The following is an 18,615-nucleotide window of genomic DNA, read 5'->3' as shown; positions in this document are numbered from 1 at the left end:
AAACAATAATAGACTATCTGACAACCATACGTATTCTGATCCTAAAGCGGGTATTCCGTATGTCTAATGCCGGGACCTCATGCTCATCGTCCGCATGGTAGGGACTGTAAATGAAAGACGGAGATTAACATTCTCGAATACTAGAACAACAACAAACAAAACCAAACTCACACATCATCAGCCCCTTGATATCCTTCACCCGCGCCTGCCGCAAACCCTTCCGCATCAGCAGCACCCTCACCGACGCCCACACCAGCAACATGCAGCCGAACGCGATCGGAATCAGCCAGTAGAGCGGCGAGAGGTGATACGAGCCCCCAAAGACGACGTGCAAAGGCGGGGTGTACACGATGAACACGCCCAGGCACGCGCCCGCGAGGATGCCCAGGAAGTTGTAGTAGTTCGCGACCGCGTTCTTGCCGAACGGGAACTTGAATTTGGCTTTGACGGCGAAGACCTGTGGAAGGGGCGTTAGCTGTGGTGTTTTGGTGTAATAGAGGGACGTACGTTGAAGCATTGGATGATGAAGACAGATAGGTATACTAGGGCACAAGTGTGTCAGACACCGAGAATCCAGAGCGGATCTCCATTAGCCGTACCTATCGATTGGGCCTGTCCCAAGGCATCGACTTGTGTTGCTGCATCAAGTGTCTGTCCTCGGTAGTTGACAAACGGCGGACTGGACTTTAAGAAGTATGCTGGACAATAAGCAGTATTAATTATCACTGGAGCATAGAGCGCAAGTACAACTTACTGGTTCCATTACTGCTCGCAGCCTGCGCTCTCCGCAAATCGCTCGGAGAGAACCCCGCTTTCCAAAACACCACAAAGTACGCCACGAGTCTGGCAGCCTATCACTCATCGTTCCTTCAAACTGAAAACCAAACTCACCCGCCAAGCATCTCGATCACCCCCGCCTCCAAATACGCATAGCTCAACAGCTTCTTGTCCACCAACGACTCCGCCTCCGTCGACTCCATCTTATCCTCCCAAAAGTCCCGTGTAAAAGGCGCCTTGCAATGGCCCCAGAACAAAGACCAGCGGCTGGGGCGGATGATTTCTTGTGTTTCGGGGTCGCGCCGGAGCGTCTTCGTCCGCCGCAGCGCGCGCTTCTTGATCAGCTTGATGGAGCTGTCGCTGACGGGCTTGCGCGGCGGCATGCGCATCAGGCCGTCGGCGGTCTCCGGTTTGTCCCATGCGAAGGAGAGCTGAGGAGCAGGACAGTGAGAATGCGCGACGGGACTCTTGTCAATGCGAGGCGACTTACAGCAACGAATAGCTCGAAGCCGAGATCTGGCAGCATGGTGAATGGACGCATTCGCTGCGGAGAATGACTGGGCTTACCGATGACCAATATCAGGATGGCAGAAAGGGGAAGTGGGATGGGAACAACAACGTCTGCACACATGGCGAAATTAACGGGCGTAGCTCTATGCCGGGCATACAGAACACGTACAAAGAAGCTGGGGTATGACCTCCGGGGTACTATGCGAAATGGTATATCTCCGAGAGTGTCAATTCAAGGAAGACGCTCGAAAACTAGTAGACGCACTGGATGGACCGTTTGAGATTGACAAAGATCTGACGTCCTTCGGCGACACCCTCTGATCGCGGGTCAAGCTCCGTCAAGATACACCTTTCGTTATCTACTCACTGACGGTCGATGCAAAATTGTCGTCTTGCGCACAATCAGCCGTCGTGTCTCGCCAGGTCGGACTAAGCGGGACTCACCTAGCAGAATCATGTTTGCGGCTTCCTTCGACACGTCCGACCCAGATATGTTCATAGCAATTCCCAGATCCGCCTTCTTGAGCGCAGGGGAGTCGTTGACTCCATCACCAGTACTACAAGGAGTCAGCGCGGTACAAGGCCAATTCAGCGGAGACCTACACGCCGACAATGTGGCCGAGAGCTTGGGCATGTTTGACTACAACCGGCTATGAACTTGCCATTCCACCCACGATATGATAGACTCACCGATCTCCAGCTTGTGCTTGGGTGATGTCCTGGCGAAAACGATTTCGTCTTTACTGAAGACTGCAGCCCTCATTTAATCAGCCGTTTCGCTATTCAGCGAAAGGTCAGACGCATACTTTGATCCCATTGCCACCCTTGCAACCCGTCAATATCGTCGCCATGAACCACCACCGCGGATACTTCATCTTCGTATATTTCTTCGATTGGTCGTCCGGTTTTGACGCTCAGCGATTCTCTAGTGTCGCCAAGGATGAGGTTGATCTTCCGCGCGATGGCTTCCGCGGTCTTGGGATGATCACCTACGACTTGCTTCAGCGGGCAGATTCATGGAAACTGTGTGCGAACAGTGCGCACCTGTCACCATCATAACCTTGATCCCGGCCAGACGGAGAGTCCCGATGGCCTCACGAACACCGTGCTTGGGGGGATCCTCCAGAGAGATCAATCCGGTGAAACAGTAATCCGAACTTGGATAGTTGACGTCCGTCCTCGAGAATGCATAGTCAGCTGGGTAGTGCGCCTTTGGAAGCAGCAGTTGTGCGCAAGCTATGACACGATGGCCTCTGGATGCCATGTACTGTTGACTGGTTAGTTCCTGCCTGCCAAATTGACTGAGGACCCACGTTGTAGGCGGAGTCATATGCTGCTTTGAAATCCTCCGTAACGGGTTCGGCTTTACCGTCCTTCAGATATGTGGAGCATTTGGCTAGCACACGCTCTGGCGCTCCTTTGATATACAATGTTAGAGGTCCTTCTGCATGGGTTTTATTGACCTGGAGGACGTGAGGTAATATGCCTACAGACTAAAGCGACACGTACAATGACTAGCGCCCATTTATTGGTGGAGTTGAACGGAACCTCAAAGACTTTCGGATGTCTCTTCACGTAGTCATCAAAGTCAACCAGATACCGGCCGGCGAATCGAATGAGTCCCGTTTCGGTCGCATCTCCCAAGATAGTCCGTTCACCGAAGGGGACATCGGTGCGATCGAATTTGATCCGCGAGTTAAGAGAAGCGTTGCTGACTAGCTCCGACATGCCGGGCTTATCGAAAGAGAAGCTCTCGGTCTCGGCCTCGTCGTTGTTCGACTAGACGTGTGATAGTAAGCAGTGAGAGAGCAGAATCATGGGAGATACTTACTTGGAAGGCCGTATACATGTGTTGACCGCTCCAAAGGTTGGTTACGGTCATTTGGTTCCTGGTAAGCGTACCAGTTTTGTCCGTCGCCAGTAACGTCAGCTGAGACACAAGATAAGTCACTGCAGTTGAGGTCAAATCGGAAGGTACTCACCGAGCCTACCATCAGACCAGGGGTATCAGCGACAGCCTGAAGGCTATATCAAGAACTTATTTCCGCACCCAATGTTTCAACACCCTGGAGATCCTTTACCAGGACGTTCTGGGCCGCCATACGCTTTGCAGCAATGGATAACCTGTAAGGTGTGAGAAGCTGCACTCACTACGCCGAGGGATCACTCACAGAAGGGTGACAACGGAAGGAAGCCCCTCTGGTACGAACGCCACCAAGATAGACACCGCGAAGGTCACAGTCTGAGAAGCCTTGCCTTTGTAGACTGTCGTGATACCGACGACGAAAAATACGACAGCGAAGACAATGGCAATCGTCGAGACCATCATGACGAAGCGTGCTCTGCAGACATAGATGTCAGACGGGCGACTGAGGAACCCTATCTGGACTCACATCTCGACGGAGAGGGGGCTCTTGTTGTCAGTCTCACCGCTAGTTAAGGCCGCAATTTGACCTGCAGTAGGATATAGTAAGGTTCGACTGGGCGGAGCGAGGGGATGCACAGACCGATGAAAGTATGATCTCCGGTCCGTGCGACAACTGTTCGCAAATGGTGAAGCAAGGAAATATTATTCAATGGCATGACGTACCTCCCCAGCCTTCCCCATTGACGACCAGGGTAGAATTGAATACCTGAAAGTCTCTCATGTAAGCAAGTCTCGTCGCCGGGTGAGCTCCTGTTCTTACCAAGTTCTCGGCCTCGACCGGTGAAAGACGCGACCCATCAGGCATAGGCCGACGTTCTTGTGGTTCCGACTCTCCAGTCAAGTTACTGTTGTCCACCTTCAAGTCCGTCGACCCAAATATCACCAGATCCGCCGGCGTCTTATCACCAGTACGCTATACTTCCATGTTAGAAATCGCGAGTGGCGCGGCACAACATCACGACTCACAAGTAAGACAATATCGCCTTTAACGAGGTTCGCTGCTGGTATCGAAGTCAGGGTCCCGTCGCGAACGACTCGACAGGAGGGCGGAATCATGGCCAGGAAGGAAGCAAGTATGGCCTCAGACTTTTGAAGCTGGTAGAACTCGATGAACGCATTGAGAAAGGCAACTGCAATCAATATACCGCCCAAGTACGTGTTCTGGAAGTTATCCTAGAAAGAGCATGAGTCACGAGCATACACTGAGCATTCTGTAGGTGTACCTTGTAGTCAATGCCGAGCAGGATATACTCAAGGATACCGGCGATGATAAGCAGGATGTTGAACATGGTCAATAAGCAATCCATATACTACAACGGTATGAGTACGAAGTGCAGCATTGCAAGGGGACCCTACCTTGCGGAACGCAGACTTCTTCTTGGGCGGGGTAAGGATGTTAGGTCCATCTTGAGCCAACCTCGTCTTCGCCTCCTCCGCCGTCAACCCTCGCGAATGCTCCGGCTCCTTGCCATCAACCACCGTCCCGAGCGCGTCACCAAGCTCGTCGAACGCAAGCCGGTGTTCAGAAATATCAACGCTTTGTACATTTGCCTCGGCGCCAACTTTCTTGCCTTTTTCCTCGTGAAGGTGCTCGTATCCAGCGGCAGCGAGCTCTTTATCCTCCTTCGTCAGCTCCCTTTTCATTTCCACACCCTTGGGCCGCAGCGGCCCGGTGCGTTTCTCTTCGTTGACGTCTTCGACAGCATCTGGAAAAGCAACTCGAGAGGCCGGTAGCGTTTCGCCGTACGTTGGAGTAACCACGTCCTCAGACAAATCCGGCGTCGCCGAGGGGTCCATCGCGAGCTACAGACGCGACGGGCGGGGGATGAGCGGGTGAAATATTCCTCCCTAGTGTGCCATACACAGAAGCTAGGTTTTTATCTAGCTGGCCTACCCGGAGATAGCATAATCTGACGCCCTGGAGCCTGAAAATAGCCCCGGGGACCAGACACAACGACCTGGGGTGAATGGAACACGTTATCAAAAATTACCGACACATGCGTACTATGATTGGACCACAGGACGGGAGGGACATGGCGCCTTTAGTGATGCAGCGAACAGCTAAAAGAGCGCAGCGTACACTTCAGCCACCAGAAGAAAGAACACGATCATCACGTGACCTTGAAGCACCGTTCTGTTTCCATCCCGTCGATCCCTGCACAAGACCGAAATGCCCTGGCGGCCTCGAGGCGGGAAGCTCGACAGGATCTGGCAGAAGATCGAGTCGCGTGAGCGACGCTGAGCCTGAGGGAGCCGATCCAAAGGGACCAGGAGTACAGGAGGGTTAGTGGCTTCCCTTCCGCGGCGAACAACCACCTAGGACGAGTGCCTATAGGCACGTAGTCAACTTCGAACAAATATTAGCTGAACAGCGCGTGCAGATCCCGGTAGTCGAGCTCTACCAGTGCACGCTCACGTCAGAATCCATCGCCAGAAATATCTTTTGAGGTTGGTTTGCGTTCCGGTTGGATGCCTTCCAGAGTACTGCCAGTGCGCAGGGACCTCGTCCTGGATGCACGCGACGAAACTCGTGCAACATGGAGCGAATGTCGCTGAAAGAGTTCTTCACAGTCGAAATCTTCACTGCGCCCGACTCGACGTGTCACTCAGCACATCAGGAAGAGCGATCGAGCTGGAAATGAATAGAAACCATAATTGAACTGCGGAAATGAAAGGCAATCACCTGCGCAGCACCGAAGTCGAGAGTACATGAACCGTCGTAGTTACATTGGGTGGAAGCTTGATGTAGTGCGGGTCGGAATGAGCTTCAGCGCTCATTGGCCAGTAAGTCATCATGTCGCATGGAGCTCCCAGAGTCGGGAGTCGCGGCAGGTTCTACGGCCAAAAATGTTGCTCCTCGACGAGCAAGGTGGCTCGGACGCATGGTCGCCACTAAACATCGCCTGTGGCTGATGAATGACCACTGTCATTCCGCACATCCAAGCCATGTCTAGCAGTACCACACTACCGAGTGCCTCCTAGCCAGGAATAGTCGATCACGAAGCGTGTCATCCAGGAAGACTCCCGGAAGCTGTAGCTCGTGCAGGAGCGATTCCCCGTATTATCAGGATCCACAGGACATCTAGGTACCGATATGTATAGACAACCACGGTCGCGAATGGGCGGACAACGGTTCCTCCGGGATTCAGCGATAGGTGACTCACCCGTCTCGGACGCGATGATCCCAGCCGGAGATAACTAGACAGTAATGGATGAAAGTCGGAAGTCAGGGTGTCAGAACTGCCGCGGAATCAAGAACCTCGACCGACACCATCTAGCTAGCAAAGACCAGAACCAGCCCCTCAACGCAGCGAGACCACGGCGGTGCGAGGAAGCCTGCCTGCCAAACTAGTCGCATATACGAGGTCCGAGTGCGTCCGAAGAGACGTCATCCCGAGGATGCCACGTCCGCTGCTCACCGTCATGCGCAAGAGATCGACCCGAGGATACAGCTGAGGTTCGCAGAAGGAGAAGGTATGGCTGGCCATGCTTGTGGATGCGCACGCCAGGGCCAGGGTGGGGTCGGCCCCGAAGTTACCGCGCTGCACCGGCTCCGGAGCTCTCGTCTGGTCTGGCCAAGGTGCGGCATTTCAGCCCCGCGAGGGAGCGCGAGCGGGAAAGGATTATCGGTCAGCCGTGCGGGCGCGCCGCGAAATCCATCCAGCGTCCTACTGATAGGGCAGTAGAGGCGCATATGCCACGAAGGCAGGAAAGGAAGAAGCAAGCGTGCGACTCGATCTTGAACGGATCCGAGATTCCGAACGCTGCCGCAGCCAGGCCCAGGTAAGGAGAGCTTGCGGATACTTGCGTCTGCCGCAGAGAATCATTAATCAGGGCCGGTGCAGTATCGGACGTCGACATACAAATTGCAAGGGATACAGAGCACCTGGGAACGCTATCGCGCACAAACTGCAAGGCATGTACAACGTAGACGTACGAGGGGCGGCGACAGCTGGGAGGAGTTTCCCAGCCGTACGAAATCACGGGAGATTTCAGCTTCAAGAGAGCCAGTCGCACATACAAAGCCGAGCCCCTTCATGAGCGTCATCCCGAGGATACCACGCCGGTCGCCTGTCGTCATACGCAAGCTATCAGTGTCACAGGAAACGCGGAATCCATGTTCTTGAAGTCACTGATCAACCCGAGAATACAGCGTTTGGACACAAAGAACACAATATCGGGCAGTCCAGAGTTGCGATGGCAATAAGGCAGTCGTGCCTGCCGCTACTAGTGCTGAACAACAAGAGCTCAGTCAGCAGTTCGAACACCAGCAGCGACCGGGACGGGTATACGCCAACCAATGAGAAGAGCTCGCGGCGGGATTTGCCATATGAGGCCGTCCGCCAACCATCAGCCAATCGCCGTCGTTCAGATACTTCGGACGGCCTCCAGCCACATCCCCTTTTCATTGTTGCCAGGGTTTGTACAATAAACGAGAGGGACTAAGCAGAAGGGGGAGATAGTACAGCGGGAGGTCATTAGCGTCGTGACTGGTGTACCTATGTAGGGATACGGGGCGATAAATAGGAAAGAGAATCCGCAAACAGCATCGACACTGAACCATGCAAGCCCATACTGAAGCACCCATACACATAGACAGATGATGAAGAAACGCAGCACCGTCCACATCTGAATCGGAGACGAAACTGAAATAAAAGCACAACATCGCGATCAACGAGGGTGGTCTGGTGTTAAATTGGCACGCGACCGAAATAGCTTGATGCACCGCGGCACATCGTCTCGACTTTGCCCTCCCTGTCCCTGCATTCATAGGCCGGCCTGGAACGAACCAGCTATAGATGCTCCTTGAACTTCGTGCCGCCCTCGAACGTCCGCACGGGACTCGTCGGACTTGACGTCGTCGACTGGAAGCTGTCGGTGCTCTGCGGCGACGGGGAGCGTCCCCGCGACGCGAATGGGTCCACGTGCACCTGCGCGAACGGACGCACGGGCGTCGGCGCTGCGAGCTCGACGGTGGTCGCGGATGATGATTCCGACGATGCTATTGGTGGTGGGTGGTGTGATGCGGAGGCGGAAGTGTGGTTTGGCGGGGGCGAATCTCTACGCGTGCTGCCCCTCTCCATGTCGTTCATCGTCCGGCGCGACGGCTGTCTCTCGTCCCCCGAGTCCGACTCCCACTCATCGCCGGACCCCGCCTGGACCCATCCCTGTCCGCGCTTTGCGAGGCCAAAGGCCGGGGCGGGCGACTGCCCGCTACGGGTGAAGAGCCCCGTGAGTTTCTCCTTGAACGAATGCATACTGCCGGAACTACTCTGGCGGCGGTGGTGGAACGAGCGTTGCTGTCGTCGGCGGGCGCGGTCGGCGGGCGAGGGCTGGTGGTAGGTGAGAAGGTAGAAGACGGCGGCGCAGCAGATGACGATGATGACGCAGAGGCCGACGACGAGGCCGATGAAGCCTAGGGAGGGGGGAAGGGAGAGGGATCAGTAAGGCGGTGGCATGTCACGAAATATAAAGTGCGGAAATAAGGATAGGAAAGTGGGGTAATCTGGGGTTGCTACGAAGGGACGTACCCCCTTCGGACCCATCAATTTTCGGCACCTCGCGCGTCCGGTGTAAACGCGCACCCGCCGCTCGTGCCAGGGTGATCACTGGTGGCATGTCTAATTCCGTAACGCTCCTGTCTGCTGTTGCAGAGTGCTTTGTTGTCAGTTGTATTTCAAAGCCGTTAGCTAGAGATGCTGGTGCGAGCAGAGGTGCGCAGGACATATGCGGGAGGTGCGCATGTCCTGCTGGGTGGGTTCGTCATGTGCGCGCCCGTGTAACAGGAGCACCGTCATTCCGAAGCAGGCCTGCTCCCACACCGGGAGCGCGGTCTGCGGGGGCCTGGGTCTCGCCACGTTATCGCTTTCCCCTCCGCCTTTGACAGCGGAACTGAGACCTTCGGTCGAGGCTTATGGCCTCCGAGGACCAAGGTATAGCCACTCAACGTTTTTCGTGATCATGAACGAAGCTTGCCAGGGAGAGCAGTGGAAAATTCAGTGCGGTCCAGACTGGGCTTCGGGGTGTCGGGGGAACGATCGCAGGCGTATTCCCAATTAGGCACTCAACGCCCGACAGCCGCTTCTCTCACTTCGCGGCCAGCCAACCATCTCTTCGTTCTTACCCTCTAACCTTCTTTTACATAGGCTCTTCGTTATCGATGTCCCCCGCTCACGCTCACGCCAAGCGAACGACTTGAACTCAGACTGCGACACTCGTACGAGCACCGACGGGAAGCGAGGAATGAATCGCAAGGAGCTTAGCCGGCGGTGTATAGTACTCGAGGCCAGCTGACCGCGTCAACAACGATCAGGAAGATTCGCGTCCTGTTTGGGGATCCGGCGCGACCAGTTGTACAGAGTTGTATGCGAACACATACCGGAGCAAGCGAGCAATGCAACGTAATTCGCTGTCTGTCGTTCAGTAGATGTACACCTGTGATGCGGAGCCAATCAGCGGCGGCGCCTTGTCAAACGCCTTGGAAGCATCACCCCTCTTCCCATGTCCTCCCGTCCATCTAAATAGCTACCCCTACTTTCTTAGGTTTGCACCACTGTTCACTCACCCCAAGGGTAGTGGTTAGAGTTTCCCTAGAAGTCCTCCCCGCGTTCCCGAAGTAACCATAGCTCGAGATGCGAGATGCTCATCGACATCCCGCCGCGCGTGACGCTACTCACCGCTCCCGAGGTGGTGCAGAGGATTCGAACAAGTCGGTTGTTGGGCAGTTGATTTCTCGCTGCACCGGCAAATGGGAGATAATTTGGATAGCCGCTGCACTGCTCAGTCTGGACCGGTGGACACAGAAATATGACAGCTGGTCTAGAACGGGCGGCGAGTGGGGGTCGGTGATTGGCTGGGCCTGTCAGGCGGATTGATTGGCCAGCTGTGATGCGGCGAAGATGGCTTCATTTTCGTTGGGCAGCGAATAGCTGAGAGTCTGAGGGTGTGAGTCCGGGGACAAGAGATAAGACCCGAGAGGGAGAAGGGGTCTTACATACCGAGCTACGATACGGGGGGATAGGATAGGATGGACTTTACAGTTCGGTCATATAGGGCCTTCAGAAGACGCGGATCCGCATATAGGGACAGTGGACAGTTGATACGCAGGCTCGTCAGCGCAGCCCTTCATAACCGCGAGTAAAATAAGTGCTAAAATAGCTAGCACCCTAGAAGATGGTATCTGTTCACAACCGGAGTGACGCAGGGTCGAGCAGCCATTAATTGACGTTGGTTATCGCCACTACAGTATCACCGTCCCAGAGTCGAAAGCTAGAACTCAAATTTGTATAGAGCGAGAGGTCCTTTGGGCGGGTATCTGTCCACAGGCTGACGCCGAGTCGAGCAGTCAATATTCGACATTCCATATGAGCGATTCCGGAGTGAAATAGCGCCAGACTTTAAAAGTCGTATGTGTAGAGCGCGAGCCGAATCCCAAACACGGCAGCCCGCCTGAGAAGCCGGACTGCAATGCAGCAGGATCCTCAGGCGGCGGCAACCACTAGTACTCCTGCTCGGCACCTCTGGATACGAGCGACCCGATACACAGCGGGGCCGAGCAGGACGCAGTGCTTACCCAACCGTGGTTCGTCAACCAAGCCTGACTTGTCCTTGTTTCCTCTGATTTCCAGAGAAACACGAGAATCAGAGTCGTGTATACATGTCTCCTAGCCTCGCCCGCCAACATTGGGCTTGGACGCGTCTGAGAATACGGCGATACGTCATTCCGTGGATGGAGGGGTTCGTCCGCTGCTGGATCCAGATGCAAGCATAGATCCGAGAAGAGGCCGCTAAGACGCTGAACAAGAATAAATCAGAGAGAGCCGCGGCGCGTGAAGACGAGGGAGGACAAGAGAAATATGCGCACCACGTGCGCTGCGGGCCCAAAATGGTAATTCCCGCCGCTCTTGCGAAGAGTCCCGATGGCGCCCGTCACATCGCCGTTGTTACGGGGGCTTGCCTCCAAGACTTAGTCGATGCCTTCGTATTCGGTACGGTATGCGTGGCGCTGACAAACCGCACAGAATCCAAGCTCCGATCAACTACTACTACTACTTGAACTAGGGAACAGCGCGACCTATAGGGTTAAAAACAAATGACGGGTCGAGGAGGGTAACTACTAGGCCCGATGCACTTGTACTCCCCCGACGCCAATTCGGACAAGCTCTGTCTGCAACTAAGGGGGAGGACAACTACCCGCGGCGTCCAGTGGCTCATGCAGCATTGCAGAGAACAATGCTCGTTGGCACATCCGAGGTCAAGTGGGACGCAGCTGTGCAGTGTCCGTGACCCCTGCTTCTCCTCTAACAGCCCTGCTTCTCCCCCAACAGCCACAGGGATATAGCTAACAATACGCACGCCGACTGGACGTACTCTGTAGGTACCCGCTCAGGAGAGTAGGGAACAAAGACGTCTTCAGAACTTTGACTCGACCCAAAGGAATCGCAACATAACCACATGCAGTGCCGAGTGGCTCACTGGCAGGCACCGGAGAACAATGAACGTCGGTGCATGAGGATGAAAGGAAAGCCAAGGTAGACGCCGCTCCTCAGTGGCGCTTGCTCTTCTCCTCCTTCGCCTACCCACACGTATCTCACTGACAACATGGAAGCGGACCGGACGTACAACATCTCTGTCGAAGCAGCGCTGTATCCGCTCAGAAGGGCGGTTCTGACCAAGTTACACTGGGGCAGCGGCGTCTGCGAAATTCCCCCAGAGGGCTTCCACCTGTATTACAAGACCCGCAAGGGCAATGAGGCGCGGTGAGTGGCTTTACCCTCTCATCTCTGTCTGCTTGACGTTTCAGCTGCGACTCATTCTATTTATTCGGATCCTAGCTTCCTGGATTTCTCCCAATGCGATGACGCGGATGTGCGGCTGCTCGCGCAAACTGCGCGCCCCGTCTCAGTGGAGCGCTCCCGAGTGAAAGTCAAGACGCTGCCTCGGGGCACCTTCTCAGCGAATCTCGATGTCGACTCCCGCGAGGACTTTAAAGAAGCCATTCGCGAGACCCTGCTCGACAACGACGAGCTGGGGTGGCTCGACGGCGAGCCCATGCATCTCGAATTTCGCGGGCTGAAGATGTACTACAAGCGTCGCGTCAGCTTCCAGGGTCTGCCGAATGGCGATACGTTGGACGAAGCGCTGTCTACGGTCAAAGACGATCCTCCACCGACGGGCGAGGACTTGATTGGTACGCTCGCGATATTTTACCCCAGCCCGCACGAGGACGCTGTGACCGTCCTACGTTGCGGGGCGGACACATTCGACATCCGCACCGGCAGCCCCGACGAGCAGCGCCCTGAAAGACACGTCGCATACGCCTTTTTCGCAAAGGATGTCGAATTCGAGGTTGCCTCGATCCGGTCTGGATACCTTGTAACAATGGTGTACAACATCCGGATCCCGAGTCTTCGGAGGGACAGGTACGACCGGCCTAGGATGCGCACGCCTCCCGTCGATAGGATCCGCATCCACGATATAATGCAGGAGCTACTGCTGGACGAGACCTTCCTTCCCAACGGCGGCACCCTCGGGTTCGCGCTGACCCACCGATATCCTGCCGAAAAACCCACCCTGCGCAACCTGCGCGAGTACCCTCTCCCCAGAAAGTTTGTCGGACGCGTGCGGCGCCGCCTCAAAGGGAGCGATGAGGCCCTCCTCGCTGTCTGCCGTGCGCTGCAGCTCGATGTTTCCGTGCAGGTCCTCTATGCCGACGAGGGCGAGGGCTACCCGATCACGGTCATGACAGAGGAATTCGTCAACCTCGCGTACTACCTCTCAGACACCCACGTGCTCGTCGAGGTCGCAAAAATGAGACATGGCGTCCTGATCGAGAACGTGCCCGGGTACGAGAACTTGGTGGAGAAGGTGCACTGGGTGACGTTCCCTGGTAAGGCAAATCGGTTTGTGGAGCCATTCTTGGCATCCCACAATACAGTGGTGTTTGCGCAAGGGAACTTGTGCTTGGTCATGAGGATTGGGCCGCCGGGGGCCAGGTCACTCGTAGAGCCCAAGGAAGAGTTCTTGGAAATTTTGACTGAGGAAGAGGAGGACGGTGACGAGGGCTCGGATAGGGATAGCCTTCCGCCAGAGGGGAGTGAGCAGGAGCCGGAAGCTGAGCCTGAGCTCGAATATACTAGTGGGGAGGAAGAGGTTGACAGACCTGCTCCGGTCTCGGAGGACGCAGATAGCGACGGCGACCACGAACACCATGCACACAAGAGCCATGGAGTTGACCAAAGCAAGGGTAAGGAGGAAAGGATGATTGCTCCGTTACCGGTTTCCCTGAAGGCACGATATCGGAAGCCTACGGAGTCTAAGCAGTGAGGACTTGACGTACTCAAGTGTGTACTAGTATAAAGGTTTATCCGATGTGCCGCATGTCTGCGCGTTGCGCAATTAGTCCCATGCATATGTCGTAAATATCATCTATGTAACTGACTGGTGTGAACCGAGGCTGTTGATTAGTGGTAATTGTGGGTCCCATATTCGAGTTTCTGACTCCGTTAGATGCAATTCCCGGGACCGATCATTCCCTCCTATCCTCCACGAGGTTGAGCCTCGATCGCAACACAGGTATGACTCTAAGATTTGTGTAGGCGACTTGTAAAGAAGGGTGGATATACATATCAGTGTTACTCCCCCTGCATCTGCTCTAAGGACTCATCCGCCCAGGTCAAAACGGTTCCCATGTCTGACCTTTCTCGAGAGCATATAGCGGCCCTAAGGGGGGCTATCGTAGACAAGCCACCTTTCTGCAGTGGCGTCTGTCCCGTTGCCCGAGATAACTTTCAGATTTATTACAAGGCAGATAAAGAAGTCAGGTAGGACCACACGGCGCTTCCAGTCCGGACATAATACTAATACTACGCGGCAGATGCATCGACTTATCTAGCGCCGCCGACGACGAATTAAGGAAATTAGCGGAAGCCTGTACCCCTGCTACCTTCGGTCGAAACAACGAAGACGTCCTGGACGAATCGTATCGGAAAGCGGGGAAGCTCGACAGGGACAACTTTGCGACGACGTACCACCCCTTAGACTATGAGACGATCGTGGATATCCGCTCTGAACTCTTGCAAGGCTACGACGAGCGCAAGCCCATTAGGGCTCAGCTCTATAAGTTGAATGTATACGGTTAGTCTGACAGCGCCTACAACTATCGACTTTGCTAATGTTTACCGATGAAGGGCCAGGCGCTTTCTTCAAGGCGCATAAAGACACGGCCAGAGCAGAGAACATGTTCGGCTCATTGGTGGTCGTCTACCCGACGCCACACAGAGGCGGCGCCCTTATCCTACACCATGGTGGTCAAGAGTGGAGATTCGACTCAGGGGAGCTCCTCAGTGCCGAAGGCGCACCGCGTCTAGCCTATGCAGCTTTCTACGGGGACGTCGAGCACGAGGTCGCTCCCGTGGAATCGGGGTTCCGCGTCACCTTGACGTACAACCTTTATTTTGCGGGGTCGAATACGGAGGCAACAGGAAACAAACCACAGCCGTCAGGCGGCCCACTTCTGACATCGGGACGCACCTACGAAGACAAGTTCAAAGAAATTCTCCAGAGACTCTTGGACGACCCGACGTTCCTACCGCAAGGAGGGACTCTTGGCTTTGGCCTTAGATATCAGTATCCGGTGGAAAAGGGAAGAGATCGATGGTATGATATACCGATCAAGTCTGTTTCGGTGGCACAACACTGCCTCAAGGGCAGTGACGCCATCATCTGGAAGGTCGGGCAAGAGCTCTCACTGGATGCGAGGCTTCAAGTCCTCTACTCAGACCATCAGAGCCCCCTCGTCATGACAGACGAGTTCGAGGAGATATCCGACTCGTGCTCCGTGAACCCGTTCAACTGGTATCTTCTCCAATACGGTGGTGCGAAGATCGTTCAGTCCAGGAGTACTGAGGTGGATGACGACCCAGATGACCTTCGAGGCAGTGACGAAGAGGATGACTACTCCAAATTCCCAAAGGAGAAAGTGTATTGGGTGACGGCTCGGAGCCCCTTTAACAAGTTCTCGGATCCATACGCGGCGTATGGCAACGACGCCCAGCTGGCTTTCGCACATGGGAACCTGTGTCTCATAGTTCGTATCGGCCCACCTGGCGCAAGGAGCAGGACTGAAAGTGTCGGGGTGAGGAGTACGGAGACGGTAGATGATAAGCGTGTAACACCCGTGTAGTAACTGCAGGCATAGGGGCCAACCGAGTCCAAAGGAAGGGTAGAACTTACTACTGTACGTGACATCCGTGAACGAGACATGTCAGGACCTGTTCGTGAAGCCACAACGGGGCCCCGCAGGGATGTCTGCTCTGGCACTCACGAAAGAGTGCATCGACTTCGATCTTGAACACGCGTAATAGCTTTAGAGGCCGGCGCCCGATTCCACAAGGAGATTCCATAGACCATGACTCACAAAGCCCCTAACCTGAAATTGCGGACCCGAACGTGAGAGAGGGATGATGGCCCGATCACCATCCCGCCATAAATTAGAGGTAATTGTGGGTCCCACCTTCACTGACTCGAGAGACCATTGTCCCTTTTCCCCACTCGCCCCTCTATTGCTCTAGGACCCCTCGTCGAGTATCATGCCCGATCTTTCTGGCCAACATCTGGCAGCACTGCGAAGTGTTATTGTGGACAAGCCACCGTACTCCAGCGGGGTGTGTACTATTGCCTCCGACCACTTTCAGCTTTTCTACAGATCAAACGGCAAGGACGCTCGGTAAGAGTATACTGCCATCCAATATACAAACACGTTTTTACCGGAAATGTATGGGATGAGCACAGATGCATTGACCTGTCCACAGCGACTGAAGACGAAGTAAAGGATCTAGCACAAACCTGCACCCCCGCCACTTTCGGTCGTAACAACGAAGACGTGTTCGATGAGTCGTACCGGAAAGCATGGAAGCTCGACCGCAGCAATTTCGCCACGAATTTCTACCCCCTGGATCATGAAGCAGTCGTTGGCGCTCTACGCTCGGAGATCCTCGAGGGCTATGACGAGAAGAAGCCTATCAGGGCGGAACTCTACAAGTTGAACATCTACGGTTAGTCCAATCCTGCCCATTGAACATTGCCTCGATATCGCAATGCTTACACGCACCTATCCAGGGCCGGGCTCGTTCTTCAAGGCCCACAAGGATACGCCTCGCGCAGAAAACATGTTCGGCTCGCTCGTCGTTGTCTATCCGACACCGCATGTAGGTGGTGCTCTCATCCTTCGCCACAGAGGTCAAGAGTGGAAGTTCGACTCGGGTGAGATCCTCGCGTCCCATGCCGAGCCGCGCCTAGCGTACGCAGCATTCTACGGCGATGTCGAGCACGAAGTCACCCCCGTCGAGTCGGGGTATCGTGTCACCTTGACGTACAACCTCTATTTCTCCAGTCCTGAAGATACTGCGGAGCCTGAAGGCCCAGCTGTCTCGGCATCCAATGCTCTTCACAAGTCCAAGTTTCGGGAGATGCTGCAGAGGCTCCTGGACGACCCGACCTTCTTGCCAGACGGCGGCAGCCTCGGCTTCGGCCTGAGATATCAGTATCCAGTCGAGCAGGGAAAAGACGAGTATACTGACATGCCCGTGAAATCCGTTACCGTCGCCCAACGTTGCCTCAAAGGCAGCGACGCCGTCATATGGACCGTTTGCCGCGACCTGTCACTTCATGCGTCAATCAAAGTCCTCTACATTCCGAAAGATGATGAGGACGAATGTAACCCTGTCGTCATGAAAAACAATTTTGAGCGAGTATGCACTTGGGATGGGGCAGAGGAGTCTCTCCACTATCTTCTCCTTAAGAATGGAGCACGAATCGTTCAGTCCAGACATAATGAAGAGGATGACGCCACAAAAGACTTCGATGAGGAGTACTACGAGAGGTTCCGACGAGAGAAGGTCTATTGGGTGACAGATTGGAGCGAGTACAATAAGTTCTCGGACCCATATTTGGCGTACGGGAACGAAAGTTCGCTCGCTTTCGCGTACGGAAACTTGTGCCTCATCGTTGGCATCGGGCCGTACGGTGAGAGGAGCAAGGTGAGTAGTACGGTCAAGAAGAATAAGGGAGAAGTTAGCGCTGGCCAGTGGGGAAAGGCTAAGAGGCTCCGGATGGGATAGGGCTTCGTATCAGTCAGAAATATGTATGCGACAGACGTAGAGGTTGTATCCACTCTGCAGCCATGGTAGGACCTATGTCAAAGCAGACTCCATAAGCGAGGTAATGCCAGCAATGACTACGGAGTATTCAGCAGTGGAGGAGAAAACCTCAGAGTACTTACTGCGTGCTGTCGAGTAATCCACAACGTGCACTGGCAGTGCCGGGGTAGTTTTGCTATACTTCACGCACTATAGCGAGACCTCGGAGAGACTGATTGGTTCACTCCGACGCCAGCCGATCTGGCCCTGCCTGGCCGCCTAGAGTAAGTGTTCGAATCACATCGATAAGTGTCAGTTCGCCGGACGTCGTGACTATCGAGTAATCGTAGTATTATCGTAACCGGACTTGATAATTTGAACTGTCGTCGCGTCGAATGATGCAGCTCGTTCCCACAGGCACTCGCCGTCGCTCTCACCTGGCTTTCGGTCCTTGTCGTGAAATGACTCGAGCTGAGTCGACGTGAGACCGTCTGAACGCATGTTTTCATACGTAGGAGCTTAGGCTTGATACTGCGCCTCCTAAATAAGACTTAGTAGACGAGCAACTGTCTTAAATGGAGTAGGAGCTCACTTCCCCGGGATGATGGAGCGAAAGTAGCACGAGTCGGACTTCGAATTCAGAGCTCGTGGTGTTTAAGCAGGACCCCGGCATACTGGTATATATGTTTGATCCTAGTGCGGACATAAACGGCCAATTTTGAGGCCCTATGTCGGATATTTAGGCGGACATAAAGCCCAAAATTTCGGTCCATGTCCGGTATATCACGGCGGACACAAGGGCCTTGCCGGTCTTGGTGTCCGATCACCTGGCGGACATACGGAGTCGTCGAAGTGTCACACCCAGTAGTCCTTGTACTAGGTTGAGTGGTGTCTCTTATGCTTCTCAGTCAACTGTCAGCTCGTCTCGTGTATATCCAGGTATATCCTCAGCAACGGTGAATGAAATGCAAGCTTTGGAAACAGTGGTGGATCCTAGGAAGACTGAAATACAATATCCCGGAGTAATCATGTCACGATCTACTCGTTGCAGCGTTGGGCGTGTGCCGGTTTCGAGGTTGGATCCGTTTGGCGGACACACCGGGGGACGCCCGAGCATAGGTCACTTATGCGGACATAAGCAGCCCAATTTGGGCTGACCGGATCCTAGAGGCGGACATATCCGGTCCAAATGTGTGAGGCCATAAGGGCCGAAAATCGGGCACTTAGGATCAAACATCAGTACCCATATGCCGGGGTCCTGTT

At 54.6% G+C, this 18,615-nt stretch overlaps 4 protein-coding genes across 4 annotated transcripts; 2 read left to right on the top strand and 2 right to left on the bottom strand.

The window, feature by feature from the left end:
• Positions 1–63: 63 nt before the first annotated feature.
• On the bottom strand, positions 64–4,858 carry GLOTRDRAFT_35605 (aminophospholipid-transporting P-type ATPase; the record flags this gene model as incomplete). The annotated part of the gene is made up of 28 exons (XM_007864649.1): positions 64–140; positions 163–457; positions 508–542; positions 600–698; positions 755–843; positions 892–1,208; positions 1,268–1,293; positions 1,345–1,398; positions 1,457–1,503; positions 1,553–1,604; positions 1,655–1,678; positions 1,732–1,844; positions 1,891–1,927; positions 1,978–2,037; positions 2,094–2,276; positions 2,332–2,554; positions 2,601–2,750; positions 2,797–3,066; positions 3,119–3,237; positions 3,338–3,411; positions 3,459–3,629; positions 3,681–3,741; positions 3,795–3,827; positions 3,878–3,920; positions 3,975–4,127; positions 4,181–4,387; positions 4,438–4,524; positions 4,571–4,858. The coding sequence occupies 28 exons, from the start codon at positions 4,856–4,858 to the stop codon at positions 64–66; spliced, it is 3,387 nt and encodes a 1,128-aa protein (XP_007862840.1).
• Positions 4,859–7,566: 2,708 nt separating this feature from the next.
• Positions 7,567–8,935, bottom strand: GLOTRDRAFT_120304 (uncharacterized protein). The gene is made up of 2 exons (XM_007865624.1): positions 8,746–8,935; positions 7,567–8,630 (listed from the first exon to the last, which is right to left on the bottom strand). The coding sequence occupies exons 1-2, from the start codon at positions 8,831–8,833 to the stop codon at positions 8,008–8,010; spliced, it is 711 nt and encodes a 236-aa protein (XP_007863815.1). The 5' UTR covers positions 8,834–8,935; the 3' UTR covers positions 7,567–8,007.
• A 2,880-nt stretch (positions 8,936–11,815) lies between these two features.
• On the top strand, positions 11,816–13,540 carry GLOTRDRAFT_127195 (uncharacterized protein; the record flags this gene model as incomplete). The annotated part of the gene is made up of 2 exons (XM_007865623.1): positions 11,816–11,973; positions 12,049–13,540. The coding sequence occupies 2 exons, from the start codon at positions 11,816–11,818 to the stop codon at positions 13,538–13,540; spliced, it is 1,650 nt and encodes a 549-aa protein (XP_007863814.1).
• Positions 13,541–15,740: 2,200 nt separating this feature from the next.
• GLOTRDRAFT_115016 (uncharacterized protein) lies at positions 15,741–17,370 on the top strand. The gene is made up of 3 exons (XM_007865622.1): positions 15,741–15,941; positions 16,007–16,269; positions 16,334–17,370. The coding sequence occupies exons 1-3, from the start codon at positions 15,805–15,807 to the stop codon at positions 17,332–17,334; spliced, it is 1,401 nt and encodes a 466-aa protein (XP_007863813.1). The 5' UTR covers positions 15,741–15,804; the 3' UTR covers positions 17,335–17,370.
• Positions 17,371–18,615: the final 1,245 nt, after the last annotated feature.

Source organism: Gloeophyllum trabeum (genome assembly GCF_000344685.1).
Source record: "Gloeophyllum trabeum ATCC 11539 unplaced genomic scaffold GLOTRscaffold_00003, whole genome shotgun sequence".
NCBI lineage: Eukaryota > Fungi > Basidiomycota > Agaricomycetes > Gloeophyllales > Gloeophyllaceae > Gloeophyllum > Gloeophyllum trabeum.
The sequence above is the reverse complement of the archived record's forward strand: the minus strand, read 5'-3'. Positions and strand labels throughout refer to the sequence as shown.